General features: G+C 35.9%; 1 protein-coding gene across 1 annotated transcript; it reads right to left on the bottom strand.

Moving 5' to 3' along the window:
- Positions 1 to 4,281: 4,281 nt before the first annotated feature.
- LOC101900217 (trichohyalin) lies at positions 4,282 to 9,244 on the bottom strand. The gene is made up of 2 exons (XM_005186693.4): positions 4,725 to 9,244; positions 4,282 to 4,669 (listed from the first exon to the last, which is right to left on the bottom strand). Exons 1-2 carry the CDS (start codon positions 8,732 to 8,734, stop codon positions 4,615 to 4,617), a joined length of 4,065 nt encoding a protein of 1,354 aa, XP_005186750.1. The 5' UTR covers positions 8,735 to 9,244; the 3' UTR covers positions 4,282 to 4,614.
- Positions 9,245 to 17,727: the final 8,483 nt, after the last annotated feature.

The raw sequence follows: 17,727 nt of genomic DNA, 5'->3' as shown, positions 1-17,727 counted from the left end.
CACAAAAATCTCTACACCATGAAAAAAAAATTGCCCACAATTATCGAAATACCAAATATTGGGGGTATCGTTGTATGGGGGCTATATGATATCGTGAACCTATGTAGACAATTATCTTCCCGGGGATATATTACTCACAAATATCTCCTGGTGTTGAATTTCTGACAATTCTATTAAAAAATGTGGCCACAATCATCAAAATACTGAATATTGTTGTGGGTGGGCTATACGATATCGTGAACCTATACAGGGCGAGATGAAAAAACGGCAACCAATTTCAGACTGCTGTCATTTTTAAGCCACTCGTCCGACAGCTGTTAAAATTTTTTCAGTCACAGCTCATTACATTGTTTACAAGCGTACAAAAGCATTTTGGTAAGAATTTTCCAGAAAAAAGTTATTCGTGATGGAATTCAAGCGTGATTTCTTTATATTTGGCTGGAAAACCACAAGTGGCTATTGTTAAAGTAATCCTGGTACCTCCAGCAGAAAAGTTAAACAATTTTTCAAGCATAAAATAAAAATAATAATATTAAAAATAATCTCTTACTCAGTGAGTAACCTTCGCATATCGCAGTATTTGTATAAGACATAGATCAGAGGCGAAAATGGACTAGTGTGGCAATAGTCCATTTTCGTACCTCCATATAAAAGTTAAAAAAAATCACATGTATCGGTTATACAAATTTGGTCTGTGATAATATTTTAAAAGACTTATGTAAGGAAGCAATTTGGAAAATATTGGCTTTCAATTTCTCTTATCCTCCCCAAAAGGTCTATATTTTTCGCATGAAGATATGATGGTCGACTTCTTTTAATACCTCTGCTACAAAAGACGAATTCCGTAATTTTCTCAAAGTTATGCTGCATTACAGGGACGAACACAGAAACATATTTCGATATCATCTCAGGGGTGGGTCCAACTAATCAAAAAAAAAAAAAACAAGTAAGCAAAGGCTATAGTCGTGTGGGGCCGACCATGTGATACCCTACAACCCTAAAATATGTTAGAAGACCCCTTGTGTCCAAATCCATTTTGAAAGATTTTGAAGTTTTGTCACTGAGCACTGCCCAGATATTACCCTTAGTATTTTGACCAGGGACATTTGCCCAATATTTACGCACTCCGTCGTGCTGTTAGTTGTTGTGGTCCATTTTACAGCTAAATATATTCCAATGGCCATCCATTTTGGTTCATTTGAACCCCTAAATATTTTGTCATCATTTCCAAAAGCAAGAGACTGCTCTGTATCTCCAAATTTATTCTCATCTATATGATTTGCTTGTCTACGATATTTGTCTATATTCCTCAACGAAATCAGCGTAAAAAGCCAGAAGTTCGCCTTTTGTGTATTTTTGGTTTCGCATGCAAGTTATTTTCAGCGTTTCGATAAAATGGAAATGTTGGTATTTTTTTCACGCAAAAGTTTTGGTCCATACTACACGCTGTCCTAAACTGTAATTTCGTGCCAGATTTAGTGTTCTTTTGTTTCTATTTGTGACTTTTATAACGGCTGCAAAATCAGGAACATTTTTATTTGTTGGTCCATTTCAACCCCTAAATATATTGAGGACATCTTTGAAAACAATAGACCTAGCCCTTCTGTGCTTAACCCTACCCTTATGACAATTTTCGTGAGGATCCAACGACAAATGCAATCTGTATATAATAATCCCAACCTGTGTTGTAAGGTGTACAAAATGTACACTTATTTATTATAGGTTAAATTGAAGAAATCGCATGCGATTAAAAATATGAAAAAATAAAAAAAAAAATACAAAATACTACAAAATCTATATTAACATCATTATTGGCATCTTTTATGCGTTTTTTTTTTTACATTTTATACTTTTATCCAAGGGGCATTCTAAATTGACAAAAATTTGTCAAAATCCTTCCAGCCATTTTTGAGCTATAAACATTCTAGCTAACATCCCCTTCCTTTGTAAATACACATTGTATATATTTCGCTATATATATCCGATATATTAACTACCGGCATCTACGTAAAGGTCAGAATTGACATGTTCGTCAATTTGTGATTTTTCCGGGATTAAAAATATTCGCGTTTTAATCCTATGCAAACTTCCGCGTCGATTGGTCTATAATTGCGACCCGTAGAGCAACTGCAAAATCAGTAATTTTTTCAGTTTTTGGTCCATTTCAACCTCTAAATATTATGCGATCAAGCAATAGGCTTCTATTCTAGCCCTAACCCCACGTCCATTCTAAATTTCGTGATCGGGCCATAATTGCGACCTGTAGAGTGATTACAAATTGACATGGACAGACGGACATGCATAGCTAGATCGACTCGGCTCGGCGAGATAGGAAGATCCATATATACTTATACTAATAAAATTAGAAGATAAAATTTCATCAAATGTTGAGGGTGTATGTTAGTCGGAGTACTGACTGCAGTTTTTTTAAGTAGTTATTTTCAATTTTAACGTTTTGGAGATATATTGTCAGAATCGGGTGTATTTTCGAACATTTTTCTTTTTGTGCGCACATATCCATTAATCGGTCTTCAAATTTGGATTGTGTAACGAAATTCGGTACAAAAATAAATCTGCCAAATTATATTGAAATCGGTTCAGAGTTTTGCATATAGCTCCTATATATATATTTTCGGTCGATTTCATATATTTGATGCACCAAACACGATTTGTTGGTCCGATTCCCATGAAATTTGGAATGAATGACGCAATTTGGCACAAAAATAAATTTGCCTATTTATGTTGAAAATGGTTCAGATTTGGATATTATTAGTAACTGTAAAAACTAAAAAATAATTTAAATGAGATTGCGATTGTTTCGGGGAAGCATGTAGGTTTACACGTATAGCTAGCTCGAATCCCTCAATAGCAATAAAATGCCGTTCACCTTTAAAAGATTGTAGTTTTCTATATGCTTGGCATTTGCAACGACAATTAATACATCCCAAGGACAAACTCTTCGTGTATGCGTACTACATTTGGCATGTCCCTGCTTTTCTCATGGAAAGCTGTACCAGGCATGTTCACGCGTGGGTAGACCGAGTGATTTGTTTGTTAACGCTCCTGAAGGAAAAATAAAAAACATTGTATATCCTAGAGCATCATAATAAATACTTTTTTTCTAGGGTTTGTTTTATTTTTATTTTAAAAGAAATTCTGATTTTTAGTCCTTCAATTCGACCTTTATTTTAAATTCATTTCGACTGTAGTTTAATAAAACAAAGACCTCGACCACAAATTTATTAAACTTACATTTGAAACAAGTAAAAAATTATCGTTCGGTTTTGCCGACAGATGTATAACCTCAGCCAACGTTCGATTATTTAAAAATATTTTGACTTCTGTTATGATTATCCAAATATTTAATCTGTTATGCAGTAGGTTCCGAAGTAATGGGCCAATATTGGTCATTTCGTATCGGACCTAAATAAATATGATATAAACATTGCGACGTTCTAGGTTTGGACTGTGTTCTGTTGATGGAATCGGATGTCAATTTCGCGTTTTATAAGTTTAATGGATATTTAAAATTTCGATCTTGGGTTCATGAACATAATGGGATGTGTGAAATTTTAAGACAATCGGATTCTTACATCACATTTTATAAGACTTATAATTATTCAAAATGTTTACCCTTTGTAGGGGAGGCTTTTGATGGAGTGGACCGATATTATCCATTTTTGTACCTGACCTAGAACTGGCGCAAATATTAGGATTGCAAAGTTGGAGCAAACCCGAATTATTGCTTCTCTTTCTGTACAAAAAAAAAAAATTTCCTGTTTTTTTTTTTTGAAAATTTCGACCTTGTGTGGGGTAGGTACCAGAAGGAGTGGACCGATATATTCCATCTTAACACCAGACCTTGGGTTAATATAAATATTGGGGTGTGTGAAATTTGAAGACAATCGGATTCTTACATCTTTTTCTTTTATAAGAGTTGTAATTATTTGTAAAATTATTGTTGTTTGAGAAAAATATTACGATGTAACAAGTTTGGAAATTATCTAAAAACGAGAAGTTGTAAAATAAAAAAGTGCTTGCACTAACTTCTATATTCAGTTGAGTACTTTAAAATCTTTTAATATAAGACGGAATTGTTATATGGTGCCAAAGACTGAGTTGCTTTCTCATGAGCGATGATGAAGTAGTACTAATTATTTCGAATTGCATAATAAATTTAATAAATTATAATTTTTATAAGGTGAATCTCACATTTGAGGCTCCCAAAATTCTAAAATCCTCGTAAAATATGGAAGGAAACACAGATATATTCATGTTGCATATTTTATCATTTATTTGCATAAAATTATGTTTTATAACAATTAAATAAAGAATATTGTTTATATAGATATTTGTATATTTGGTTAAACTCGTTGCTCACAAATATATTTTTTTAACGGATAACACAACAATATTGGATAACTGCTGCTGATTTTTATTTAAGATTCTATCAACTTTGCTTTTAGGTACACATTTGCTTTAAAATACATGTTTGGGTTAAACAAAACAAAAATTTTAAATCAAATTAAAATATGTACAGTGTTTCTTAAGAATCATAGCCATGGGTAGTCACATTATTCCGTCGATTTCGTGTGGTCCATATTCATTAATACCTTAAAATCCTAATAAAGCCAACGTGTCTCGTACCTTTTGGGGAATATTCTGGTATCTAAAAATAGATAAATGTTATTTGGGTATTCGCCTTTAAGAAGGGGGATACTTACTTCATTGCCATTTTGCCGCCTAGTGTTTGAGCCACAATGAGGGATAAGATGAAGCCTTGTCCTAGCATTACATATGTTCTTTTAAACGACAACGAAGCCTCTTCTACAGATTCTTCTTCAATGTAGCGAATGTTGCGATTCTCGTTTTCACCCAGATGGTTCCTTCTATTTTCAGCTGATATACGTTGTAAATGTTCATGGTCGCATGACTCAACTCGTTGACGGCGTTCCTCAACGTCCATTGAACGACGTGATATATCTCGCTCAAGAACATAGAAATTTTCACGAGATTCAGTCCGCCGCTCATTAATTTGAGAAATTCGTCGAGAATCAACAACTACAGAGTGTGGTGATCTAATGGGCTCGATGTTTCTTTCACGGCTATCCCTGGTAGTTTCTACTCGTCGATTCGACAAATGTTCATTTTCTTCTGCAACTAATCGTCTTGACTCACGTTCCCGCCTTCCATCAACGCGTTGGGCACGATTGATACCAGATGTCTTTTCGTTTGCTCGTCGTGATACATCCTGGCGACTAATCCGTTCAGTACGGCGACGCTGAGTTTCACGATCATCATCAATTTCTTGTCTAGATATGATATTTTCATCCCTGTCCGTTGACTCAACTCGTCGATTGTTGTCTTCATTGAGGATTTCACGATTTTGTCTAGTTTCCTCATGTCTTTCACGAATTTCACGATGTTCTTCTTCAGAATGGTGACACCGTGCAATATCATATGAGCGAACATCGCGTTTTTCATTTTCGTGGCATCTAGCAACAGCTTCACGAGTTTCTTTATAATCACCTAGTTCTCGGACCTCGCGATCTCTTGTCACTGCTCTGGTAGAATCATCATGTTCGTCTTTACGAACAACTCGCCGTTCGTTAATCCTGTCTTCAGTTGTTCGCCGTGATTCCCGTTCCTCACGCTCCCTTTGACTATCTAGTTCTCGTTCACGTCGATCTTGAATTTCACGAATCCTTTCGGACTCAAAGTCGTTAGCAGTTCGCGACTCGAACCTATTGCCGACATATTTATTGCGTCTTTCTCGGATTTCACGACTCATTTCTCTTTCGACATTGTTAGATCCGCGTTCGGTTTCTCTCTCCTTGCTAACAAGCCTATCATCTACTCGGCTTTCTCTGATTTCACGATTCAATGGGGATCTCTCTAGTCGAACATCTTGTGCATCTTCACGGTTGATTTCACGAACTTGACGTACATTGTTGGAAACCCTGTCACGCACATCATGGCGTTCATCTACTTCACGAATACTTCCATCTGAAGAAATCAAACGCCGTGTTTCGATTTGGCGTCTGCTTTCGTCATTTCGCTCGAATTCTTCTCGCCTGCTATCAGAACGATCTTCCCTTAATGCATTTGGATGTGCTCGAGATTTATTGTCATCCCATCGTTGCCGAACTTCGCGAGCTCTTATTTCTCTTTCGATACGATCGGTTTGCCTTTGGTTATTTTCAAGACGTCGCTCGTCGATTTTACGATTGGATGCAGAGTCTTCCTCTCGAACATTCCGTTTACCTTTATGGTTACGTTCGTCAAGGCGTTCACGTTCATTGCGAGCATTGTCGGAACTCCTATTGTTTTCTCCGCTTCTGTTTTCTACATCGCGAAGTTCAATTGAGCGGCGTTCGTTCTCTTCTCGCCGAGAGGTGCTTTCTTCTCGCAATGTCCTTTCTTCGTTCTCATTACGTCGTTGTTGAACTTTACGAAGACGATTGTCTCTATTTTCTAGGGAGCGTTCTTCACGTCTAGTCAGGCTATCATCGGCATTACGGTATTGGATAATACTTCTTTGTTCGAGTTCCAGGTTATTTTCATTTTGTCGTATACGGGTTTCACGCTCTTCATTTCTGTTGTCCTGGTCACGCCTCTCACGAACTTCACGAATTATTTCATCATCAGATCTTAGCGATTCAACTCGTCGTGAGGTTTCTTCCCTTCGTCGTTCGCTCTGTTCCTGTGCTTCATTTTGTCTTTCAAATCGTTGAGAGTCTCGTTCCCTACTGTCTTCACCTCGTCTCTCTGAAACTTCACGAATTCTTTCACCACGAGAGATATCTTCCCTTCGTGTGACTTCTTCCCTTCGGCCGCGAAGTTCTCGTAGTTGAAGTTGTCGTTCAATTCGTTGACTGCTTCGTTCCGTATTATCTTCGTCTCGTCGCTCTCGAACTTCACGAGTTCGTTCAGCAGCTAATCGTTGAGAGTCAATACGTCTTGAGACTTCTTGCCTGCGTTCTCGTTCTTCTAGTCTCTCATCATCAGGTGTATCTCTAATTTCACGATCGTGGTCGACAGATTGCCTTGGTTCAACTCGGGAAATGTTGTCTTTATTTTCATCTCGCCTTTGTCGAACATCACGAATACGATCGGAATCCTTTTCTACCAACATTTGAGTATCTCCAAGTCCCCTGTCGCTAGATCGCTGAGATTCAACTCGTAATGTGGATTTTTCATTTTGTCCGTCCAAACGAATTCGACCGAATTCTTCTGCACTGGATCGCCGATGATCTTGCCGCCTGTTGTCTCGTGCATTGTCACGAATATCTTGAATTGAGGCCCTTTCCATGCGTTCACGTTGTTCTTGCCTATCGTCGTTTCGATTCTCCCTAATTTCACGTCGTCTATCACGCCGTAATTCAACTCGCAAAGAGGTTTCTTTGTTTCCGTCACGAATTCGATTGGTTTCAGCTTCATTGGAGCTTCGTAGCTCTTCTTGCCTATTCTCTCGTGATTCATCTTCACGTCCACCTCGAATTGTGGTTCTTTCCATGCGTTCACGTTGTTCTTGCCTATCGTCGTTTCGAGTCTCTCTAATTTCACGTCGGCTATCACTAGCTCGCCGTGATCCAACTCGCAAGGATTCAACTTCATTGGAGCGCTGTTGCCTATTATCTCGTTCATCATCATAACGATCGTCTCGAATTGAGGTTCTTTCCAAGCGCTCGCGTGTTTCTTGCCTGTCGTCGTTTCGAGTCTCCCTAACTTCACGTCGACTATCACCAGCTCGCCGTGATTCAACTCGCAAGGAGGTGTCTTTGTTTTCGTCACGTCTTTGACGAACTTCGCGTATACGATCGCTAGAGCGTCCTGATTCAATTTGACGTCTTCCTTCTCGGGCATCTCGTTCTCGTCGACTCAATTCAATTTCATCATTGCTTTTTCTAGAGTCAAATCGTCGTGCATCTCGTTCTGTTTTAAGTTCACGTCTGGTCTGCATGTCTCGTTCCGATTCTCGCCTAATATCATTTCGTTCTTCTCGGATTCGGTTATTATTTTCTTCTTTACTTTCTTCAACTTCTTGCCTTTCATTACGAATTTGGTCTTCCCGACGTTTTGAGGTTTCTTCATTTCGATAATTCCTTTGTCGCCTTTTTTCGCGAAGTGAAACATTTTCCTCGGTTTCCAACATTCCTCGTGTTTCTATACGACGTACTGCCGGTTGTTCACGGATTTCGTGTTCCAATTTTTCTTCACTGCGTCGATTAGTAATTCGCCGAGACCTTTCAGAGTCTACAACATTATCCATTTGATTCTCAATACGTTGGCTATATTGTCCAATACGGCGATCCTCGCGCTCATTATGGTTTCGTAGTTCAGATATATTTTCATCGCGACGATAACGAATTTCACGATCGCGTTCCACACCTAGACCATTACGTCGGTCGTCTAAGCGTTCTCGCGAAATTCTCCGATCAGCATTTCTAATGTTTATGCGATCATTCGGAGAACGAGATTCTCTCTCTTCTCGATATTGCCGCATAGTATCATCGGCGCGATCAAAAATCTGAGCTCGTTCTCTAACAATGCGGTTGTCGCCGATGTTGATATGTTTAGAAAATTCATGGCGGTTCACTTCCCATGCTATGCCAGGATCATTTCGTTCAAAACAATAGTCTCGTTCACATGTTCGCGTTAGATGTTGACCAAAAATTGGAACCAACAATAGAAGGCTTAAAGCAGCTTTTAACTGCCAGGAGCCAAATAACATTTTCACTTTAAAATTTGAATTAACTGTCTCGGTACTTTTACTTTTGCGGATATGAACAAATTGAGTTCTTTTGAAAATTTTTCGATTTGCCTTTAAATATTTACTTATGTCGCGATTGCACTTTTGTTATATTCGATTTGTTTCGTTCGAAGTCGTTACAGTGACTGTGGTCCTTTCAACATTTTCTAACTCCTTTTATACTCTAAGATTCCTTAACACCGAACATATTGTCATGTCGTATTTTTTTATTGGATTTCAATTAAATGGAATCTGATTTATTTCTCTTTTCCTTATCGCTCTGTCACACTACGGCACAGAATCCTACATCCTTTATTTATTTATTTTTTTTTTTGTATTTTATGCTTCAAGGAATTTTATTATTTGCAATTTGTTCTTCTTGTTGTTATACGTCGTTTCACACTTTTCATGAATGAAGTTTCGTTTTCTCAATGAAATTCATTGATAAGAGTTTTTTCTGGCATGTGACGTCATTGTGTGTCTTGTGCAGTAGAAGGATATATGTTGAGATATGGTATTTTGGTGTTGGTAGCGGCTGTGAAATAGATACTTATGTTTCATAAATGATTGAGTTTACTAGACTATTTTCCGTGATATGTGTTGATTTTAAATCCTGAGATGTGCTTTTTGGGAAATAATCACGTTATAGATAATTAGAGGATTGAATAGTCATTTCACACTTTTATATAATTCTGAGATAAATATAACCATGTGTCTTGTTTGGACCATATCAACTACTCCTATCGGATTATTTGGGAGACGCAAGTGTCTGTTACTTCGTCAGCAAGAGGTCCACCTTAAAACTTTAGATTCGATCTAACAGTTCGTGTAAGGGCTTTTTACACCCTCCACCATACCATGGAGGGTATATTCATTTTGATATTCCGTTTGTAACTCCTCGAAATACTCATGTCAGACCCAACAAAGTATATATATATATATTGTTGATCAGCGTAAAAATCTAAGTCGATTTAGCGATGTCCGTCGGTATGTCTGTCCGTCTGTCTGTCTGTTGTAATCACGCTATCTTTCGAAAGAATTGAGATAGTAGGCTAAAATTTTGCACACATGTTTATTTTTCCAGTGGGCAGGTTAAGTTCGTAAATGTGCCATGTAGGTCAACGATTTCATATAGCCCCCATATAACGGTACTTCCCGATGTTCGGTATTTTGATGATTTTAGCGACATTATTCGTCGAAATTGTTTCAAATTTGGTATTTGTTATTCGTAATGGATACTACAGCCCGTGACAGAAAATTGTCAGTGCAGGTCCACGTCTGCGTATAACCCCCATATAACGGTACCTCCCGATATTTGGTATTTTGATGATTTTAGCGTCATTATTCACCGCAATTGTTTCAAATTTGGTATTTGAAGTTTGTAATATATGCTACAGCCTATGACAGAAAATTGTCTATGCTGGTCCAGGTCTTCGCACAGCTCCGATATACCGGTACCTCCCTATATACGATATTTTGATGATTATAGCTATATTATTCACCGTTTATTTCATTTTATATGGTAATGGCTTATGACAAACAATGCCTATGTAGGTCCACGTCATATAGATCCCAATATAAGGGCTATATTCGGTATTCTTAAAATTTTTGCAGAATTTTTTAAGGATTTTATTTTTTTGAAAATTTCCAAATTCATTCCAAATGGTGGAGGGTATTCAAAGTTCGGCCTGGGCGAACTTACTGCTTTTTAGCTTGTTAGTACTCCAAATGTACAATTGGTTCAGTTTTACAAACATTTTTCAATCCAAACTACATACATCGTACCAAATTTCCAGACTTTCAAGATTTTATATATTATTCGAGTTTTTCCTCTTTCGGATATAATTATAGGAAAACATCAAAAATTCTTCAAAATCTTTAATTTTGAAGTTTATCGAGCAGGAAGGATATTAGTAAGATCATTGCACAATGGATCCACATCGAATTTTTCTGTTCAAAACTGTTTCAACGTTTCCATATATACACCCTAGAAACAAATAGTGGCCTCAATATCAAATTTAAGAATTTCAGATCTATCCCTTCAACCAATACCAAATTTGGTAACATTTAGTACGCATATCCAAAATGATTAACGTCTCTTTATTCTACAATCCAACAGTGACTCAAAAAGTAACGTTTAGTACCTTTGGAACAATTATGGTACACATTTGCAAAACCAGCACCAGATACCAACAGAGGCCTCTATATAAAATTTCGGGATTTCAGCTCTATCCCTTCACTTAATACACAATTTAGTAACATATTCCTTCCATATCTTAATTGTAGACATCAACAGTAACCTTAATCTCAAATTTCACGATTTCAGCTCTATTCCTTCACTTAATAGCAAATGTAGTAGCATTTAGTATTTTTCGAACAATTACAGTACACATTTTCAAAACCACCTCCATATCTCAATTGCAGATACCAACAGAGACCTCAATACCTAATTTGAGGTTACCATCCCTATTCATTCGCCAAATTTAGTACCTTTCTTACAAACATAGAACGCATTTTCAAAACCACCTTCATATCTCAACCTCAGTGACATGTCTACCAACAGTGATTTTAATATAAAATTTCGATCTATTCCTTACCACAATACCAAATAATTTGTTATTTAGTATTTTTCGTACAATTATAAGAGACATTGTCAAAACCAACTCCATATCCAAATTTCAGATACCAACGGAAACCTCAAAATATCAAATTTGAGGATTCTAACCCAGCCAATATCAAATTTAGTACCATTTAGTACTTTATAGTACGCTTTTTTTTAAACAACCTCCATGTTTCCACCTTATATACCAGTAGACATCTTAATAATCAATTTCAGGATTTTAGCTCTTTTCTCTCGCCCAATACCAAATATAGTACCATTTTGTACATCTCGTATAATTATAGTACATATTTCCAAAACCATCTCAACCTCAGATACCAACAGAGATCTCAATTCAAATTCGAGAATTTCAGGTCTATTTCTTCACCCAATACCAAATATAGTACCATTCGGTACTTTTCGTACAATTATAGTACACATTTCCGAAACAAAACTCCATATGTCCAGGCTACACATGAACAGCGACCTTAATACCAAATTTCAGATTTCAAGCACTATCTCTTCACCCAATAGTCCCATGTATCAAATGTAGTACTATTTAGTACTGTTCGTGCACTTTTACCACACATTTCCAAAATCACCACTTTATCACAAACCTACCACCAAAAGGGCGCCAATACAAATTTTCAAAATTACAACTTCATACGATCTCCCTAAGCCAAACAGTTCTATAGTTGGCACCAAATAGTGCAGAACCTTAAAGTTCGAATTTCCCAAAACCTTTTGGTATATCTATTCTGCGCTCCACCAATGATTTTCATTCAAAATTTCAGAATTCTAGCTCATTCCGTTTGTTCAATAATAATTATAACATTTTTAGTACATTTGAGTACGTTTCGTACCTTTTTTGTATGAATGAATTGTTTACACGAATTTTCAAAAACCCTGTCTTGTCACATACCTACACACATCACAATATTTTTACTAACCCAAAGTCTGATGTAAAAGTGTAATATATTGGTCCCATCCTTCTGGTACATCCCCCACAAGGGTCAGAAATTTGAATATTAGTGAAGCTTATAAAACGAGATTTGGTACATCAAGATCAAAATATATTTAAATAATCGAACCTTGGCTGAGAGTATACATCTGTCGACCAAACCGACGTATACTTTTTAACTTGTTTTTTTTTTTTAATTTTTGAACATTTTCAGAGAAGAAGAGAGAATATTTCCGAACAAAGTGAAAAAATTGAAAAAACAGCGACTGTATGATACCCTATACCACTTTGCTAATTTAGTAGAGCTCCACATAACAATTAAAAATTTTTGTGGGAGAATTCAATCATACACGCTATGATTATAATTCTAATTTACAGTTGAAAGGACTAAATATGCCGAAGCATTTGTATCTTTTAAATTCGGACTTGTATTGCCCATTTGGTGCAAAATTAATTTGAAATCATATAAAGATATATATGTGGGAGCTATATCCAAATCTGAACCGATCTCGATAAAATTTGGCAAAGATATTTCTGAGCTGTATTTGATATATTTCCCTGAATATTGTTGTTACGGAGTGCATATTACGGCTGTGGGTAACAAATACAACAAATCGGATGCACAATATATATTGTAGCTATGGCTATATCTGAACTGATCTTCACCAAATTTTGCATACTGCCTTCTAGACTTAATTCGGTCGTATGTGCCAAATTCCATCCCATTCGGGCAAATATTATACGTTTGGTGCACAATAAAAGGTAAATCGGTCGAGGTTATATATGGAAGCTATATCCAAATCTGAACCGATCTCGACAAAATTTAGCAAATGTATTTCTAAGCTGTATTTGATATATTTCCCCAAATATTGTTGTTACAGAGTGCATTTAACGGCTGCGGAAGACAAAAATAATAAATCGCCTGAACAATATATATGGAAGGGCGCCAATACAAATTTTCAAAATTACAACTTCATACGATCTCCCTAAGCCAAACAGTGCTATAGTTGGCACCAAATAGTGCAGAACCTTAAAGTTCGAATTTCCCAAAACCCTTTGGTACATCTATTCTGCACTCCACCAATGATTTTCATTCAAAATTTCAGAATTCTAGCTCATTCCGTTTGTGCAATAAAAATTATAAAATTTTTAGTACATTTTAGTACTTTTCGTACCCTTTTTGAATGAATGAATTGTTCATATGAATTTCCAAAAACCCTGTCTTATCACACACCTACCCTCATAACAATATTTTTACTAACTCAAGGTCTGGTGTAAAAATGGAATATATTGGTCCACTCCTTCTCGTACCTCCCCCACAAGGGTAAGAAATTTAAATATTAGTGAAGCTCATAAAACAAGAAATTCACATCCATTCCACTCAGATTTAGTACATCAAGGTGAAAATATATATAAATAATCGAACCTGAACCGACTGATACTTTTTAACTTTTTTTTTTTAATTTTTGAACATTTTCAGAGAAAAAGAGATAATATTTTCGAACAAAGTGAAAAAATTGAAAAAAAAAAGAAAATTAAAAAAATGACGATAATCGCAAAAGCTTACATTCTCGCATTCTGGAACAGAATTGAATTATTGTGCATTATTTCTTATTTGAGACATCAAGTAAAAAAAATTATGATGGCGCCGCTTCCGTGAAAATAAATGAAATACAAAATAAGTTTCCAAGGACCCTTTACAAATTACAGAGTAATTGCTTCCAAACATTTCGATTTGAAGGATCAATTTGTACCGTAATCCAAAAAAAAAAAAAAAAAAAAAACAAGCGAAAAAACATTAAGTTCAGCCGGGCCAAACTTTTAATACCCTCCACCTTGGGGTAAAGGAGATATTAGAGCCCATTATGACGCACATATACCAATTTTTAGACATATTCATGGGAAAATGTGCCAAAAATCATCAAAATACCGAATATCGGGAACTACGGCTATATGGGGCTATACAAAAACGTGGACCTATGCATACAGTATTTCGCCCATTAAGAACAACGAATACCAATTTCTAGACAAATCCGGAAAGAAATGTTGCAAAAACCATTAAAATGCCGAATATCGGGAGGTACCGTTATATGGGGACTATACCAAAACGTGGACCTATAATTACAATAATTCGCCACACGAACTAGGACCCATTATGACCTACAACTACCAATTGTCAGAGAAATTCGTGAAAAAATGTGTCAAAAATCATCAAAATACCGAATATCGGGAGGTACCGTTACCGTTTCAAAATTACAACTTCATACGATCTCCCTAAGCCAAACAGTGCTATAGTTGGCACCAAATAGTGCAGAACCTTAAAGTTCGAATTTCCCAAAACCCTTTGGTACATCTATTCTGCACTCCACCAATGATTTTCATTCAAAATTTCAGAATTCTAGCTCATTCCGTTTGTGCAATAAAAATTATAAAATTTTTAGTACATTTTAGTACTTTTCGTACCCTTTTTGAATGAATGAATTGTTCATATGAATTTCCAAAAACCCTGTCTTATCACACACCTACCCTCATAACAATATTTTTACTAACTCAAGGTCTGGTGTAAAAATGGAATATATTGGTCCACTCCTTCTCGTACCTCCCCCACAAGGGTAAGAAATTTAAATATTAGTGAAGCTCATAAAACAAGAAATTCACATCCATTCCACTCAGATTTAGTACATCAAGGTGAAAATATATATAAATAATCGAACCTGAACCGACTGATACTTTTTAACTTTTTTTTTTTAATTTTTGAACATTTTCAGAGAAAAAGAGATAATATTTTCGAACAAAGTGAAAAAATTGAAAAAAAAAAGAAAATTAAAAAAATGACGATAATCGCAAAAGCTTACATTCTCGCATTCTGGAACAGAATTGAATTATTGTGCATTATTTCTTATTTGAGACATCAAGTAAAAAAAATTATGATGGCGCCGCTTCCGTGAAAATAAATGAAATACAAAATAAGTTTCCAAGGACCCTTTACAAATTACAGAGTAATTGCTTCCAAACATTTCGATTTGAAGGATCAATTTGTACCGTAATCCAAAAAAAAAAAAAAAAAAAAAAAACAAGCGAAAAAACATTAAGTTCAGCCGGGCCAAACTTTTAATACCCTCCACCTTGGGGTAAAGGAGATATTAGAGCCCATTATGACGCACATATACCAATTTTTAGACATATTCATGGGAAAATGTGCCAAAAATCATCAAAATACCGAATATCGGGAACTACGGCTATATGGGGCTATACAAAAACGTGGACCTATGCATACAGTATTTCGCCCATTAAGAACAACGAATACCAATTTCTAGACAAATCCGGAAAGAAATGTTGCAAAAACCATTAAAATGCCGAATATCGGGAGGTACCGTTATATGGGGACTATACCAAAACGTGGACCTATAATTACAATAATTCGCCACACGAACTAGGACCCATTATGACCTACAACTACCAATTGTCAGAGAAATTCGTGAAAAAATGTGTCAAAAATCATCAAAATACCGAATATCGGGAGGTACCGTTACCGTTTCAAAATTACAACTTCATACGATCTCCCTAAGCCAAACAGTGCTATAGTTGGCACCAAATAGTGCAGAACCTTAAAGTTCGAATTTCCCAAAACCCTTTGGTACATCTATTCTGCACTCCACCAATGATTTTCATTCAAAATTTCAGAATTCTAGCTCATTCCGTTTGTGCAATAAAAATTATAAAATTTTTAGTACATTTTAGTACTTTTCGTACCCTTTTTGAATGAATGAATTGTTCATATGAATTTCCAAAAACCCTGTCTTATCACACACCTACCCTCATAACAATATTTTTACTAACTCAAGGTCTGGTGTAAAAATGGAATATATTGGTCCACTCCTTCTCGTACCTCCCCCACAAGGGTAAGAAATTTAAATATTAGTGAAGCTCATAAAACAAGAAATTCACATCCATTCCACTCAGATTTAGTACATCAAGGTGAAAATATATATAAATAATCGAACCTGAACCGACTGATACTTTTTAACTTTTTTTTTTAATTTTTGAACATTTTCAGAGAAAAAGAGATAATATTTTCGAACAAAGTGAAAAAATTGAAAAAAAAAAAGAAAATTAAAAAAATGACGATAATCGCAAAAGCTTACATTCTCGCATTCTGGAACAGAATTGAATTATTGTGCATTATTTCTTATTTGAGACATCAAGTAAAAAAAATTATGAAGGCGCCGCTTCCGTGAAAATAAATGAAATACAAAATAAGTTTCCAAGGACCCTTTACAAATTACAGAGTAATTGCTTCCAAACATTTCGATTTGAAGGATCAATTTGTACCGTAATCCAAAAAAAAAAAAAAAAAACAAGCGAAAAAACATTAAGTTCAGCCGGGCCAAACTTTTAATACCCTCCACCTTGGGGTAAAGGAGATATTAGAGCACATTATGACGCACATATACCAATTTTTAGACATATTCATGGGAAAATGTGCCAAAAATCATCAAAATACCGAATATCGGGAACTACGGCTATATGGGGCTATACAAAAACGTGGACCTATGCATACAGTATTTCGCCCATTAAGAACAACGAATACCAATTTCTAGACAAATCCGGAAAGAAATGTTGCAAAAACCATTAAAATGCCGAATATCGGGAGGTACCGTTATATGGGGACTATACCAAAACGTGGACCTATAATTACAATAATTCGCCACACGAACTAGGACCCATTATGACCTACAACTACCAATTGTCAGAGAAATTCGTGAAAAAATGTGTCAAAAATCATCAAAATACCGAATATCGGGAGGTACCGTTATATGGGGACTATACAAAAACGTGGACCGATATATCTCATTTTCAATACCAACCATCCTAGACACAATACAAATTGCTCTGCTAAATTTTGGCGCTCTACGTCAAATAATGTGGGCTGTATCGTGATTTCATCAGACAGACGGACAGAAAGACAGACAGACGGACATCGTTAAATCGACTTAGAATTTTATGCTAATTATGAATATATATCCTTTATGGGGTCTTCGCAAATATTTAAGGATGTTAAAACGGAATGACAAAGTTAATATACCCTCCTTTCCAAGGTGGAGGGCATAAAAATGCTCTGTTCCATTACTTTCAAGAATCTGCTAGTTTTGCAATTTTCCTCTATACCGGTTATCGTAGTGAAAACTTTTACATTCTTGCAGTTCTGGAGCAGACCAATAATGTTCCGTTCCAACCTGCAGGAATCTACTAGTTTTGCAATATTATAAAAAAATCGCTCATTGTAGTAAAAAAATACATTTGTGCTCAGTTGCAGAACCTGCTAGAATATACTGTTTTTACAATTTTTTTTCCGATGTAATGTGGGAAAATAAAAAGTTTCACATTCTTGCAATTCTAGAACATAATCTCAAT

Source organism: Musca domestica, unplaced genomic scaffold (assembly GCF_030504385.1).
Source record: "Musca domestica strain aabys unplaced genomic scaffold, Musca_domestica.polishedcontigs.V.1.1 2, whole genome shotgun sequence".
Lineage (NCBI taxonomy): Eukaryota > Metazoa > Arthropoda > Insecta > Diptera > Muscidae > Musca > Musca domestica.
Note: the sequence above shows the minus strand (reverse complement) of the source record. Positions and strands in the feature narration are given on the sequence as shown.

Coding starts and splice junctions, on each gene's coding strand:
- LOC101900217 (XM_005186693.4), bottom strand. CDS start 8,734: ATGTTATTTGGCTCCTGGCAGTTAAAAGCTGCTTTAAGCCTTCTATTG. Junction 4,670..4,724: donor GGCGGCAAAATGGCAATGAA/GTAAGTATCCCC, acceptor ATCTATTTTTAG/ATACCAGAATATTCCCCAAA.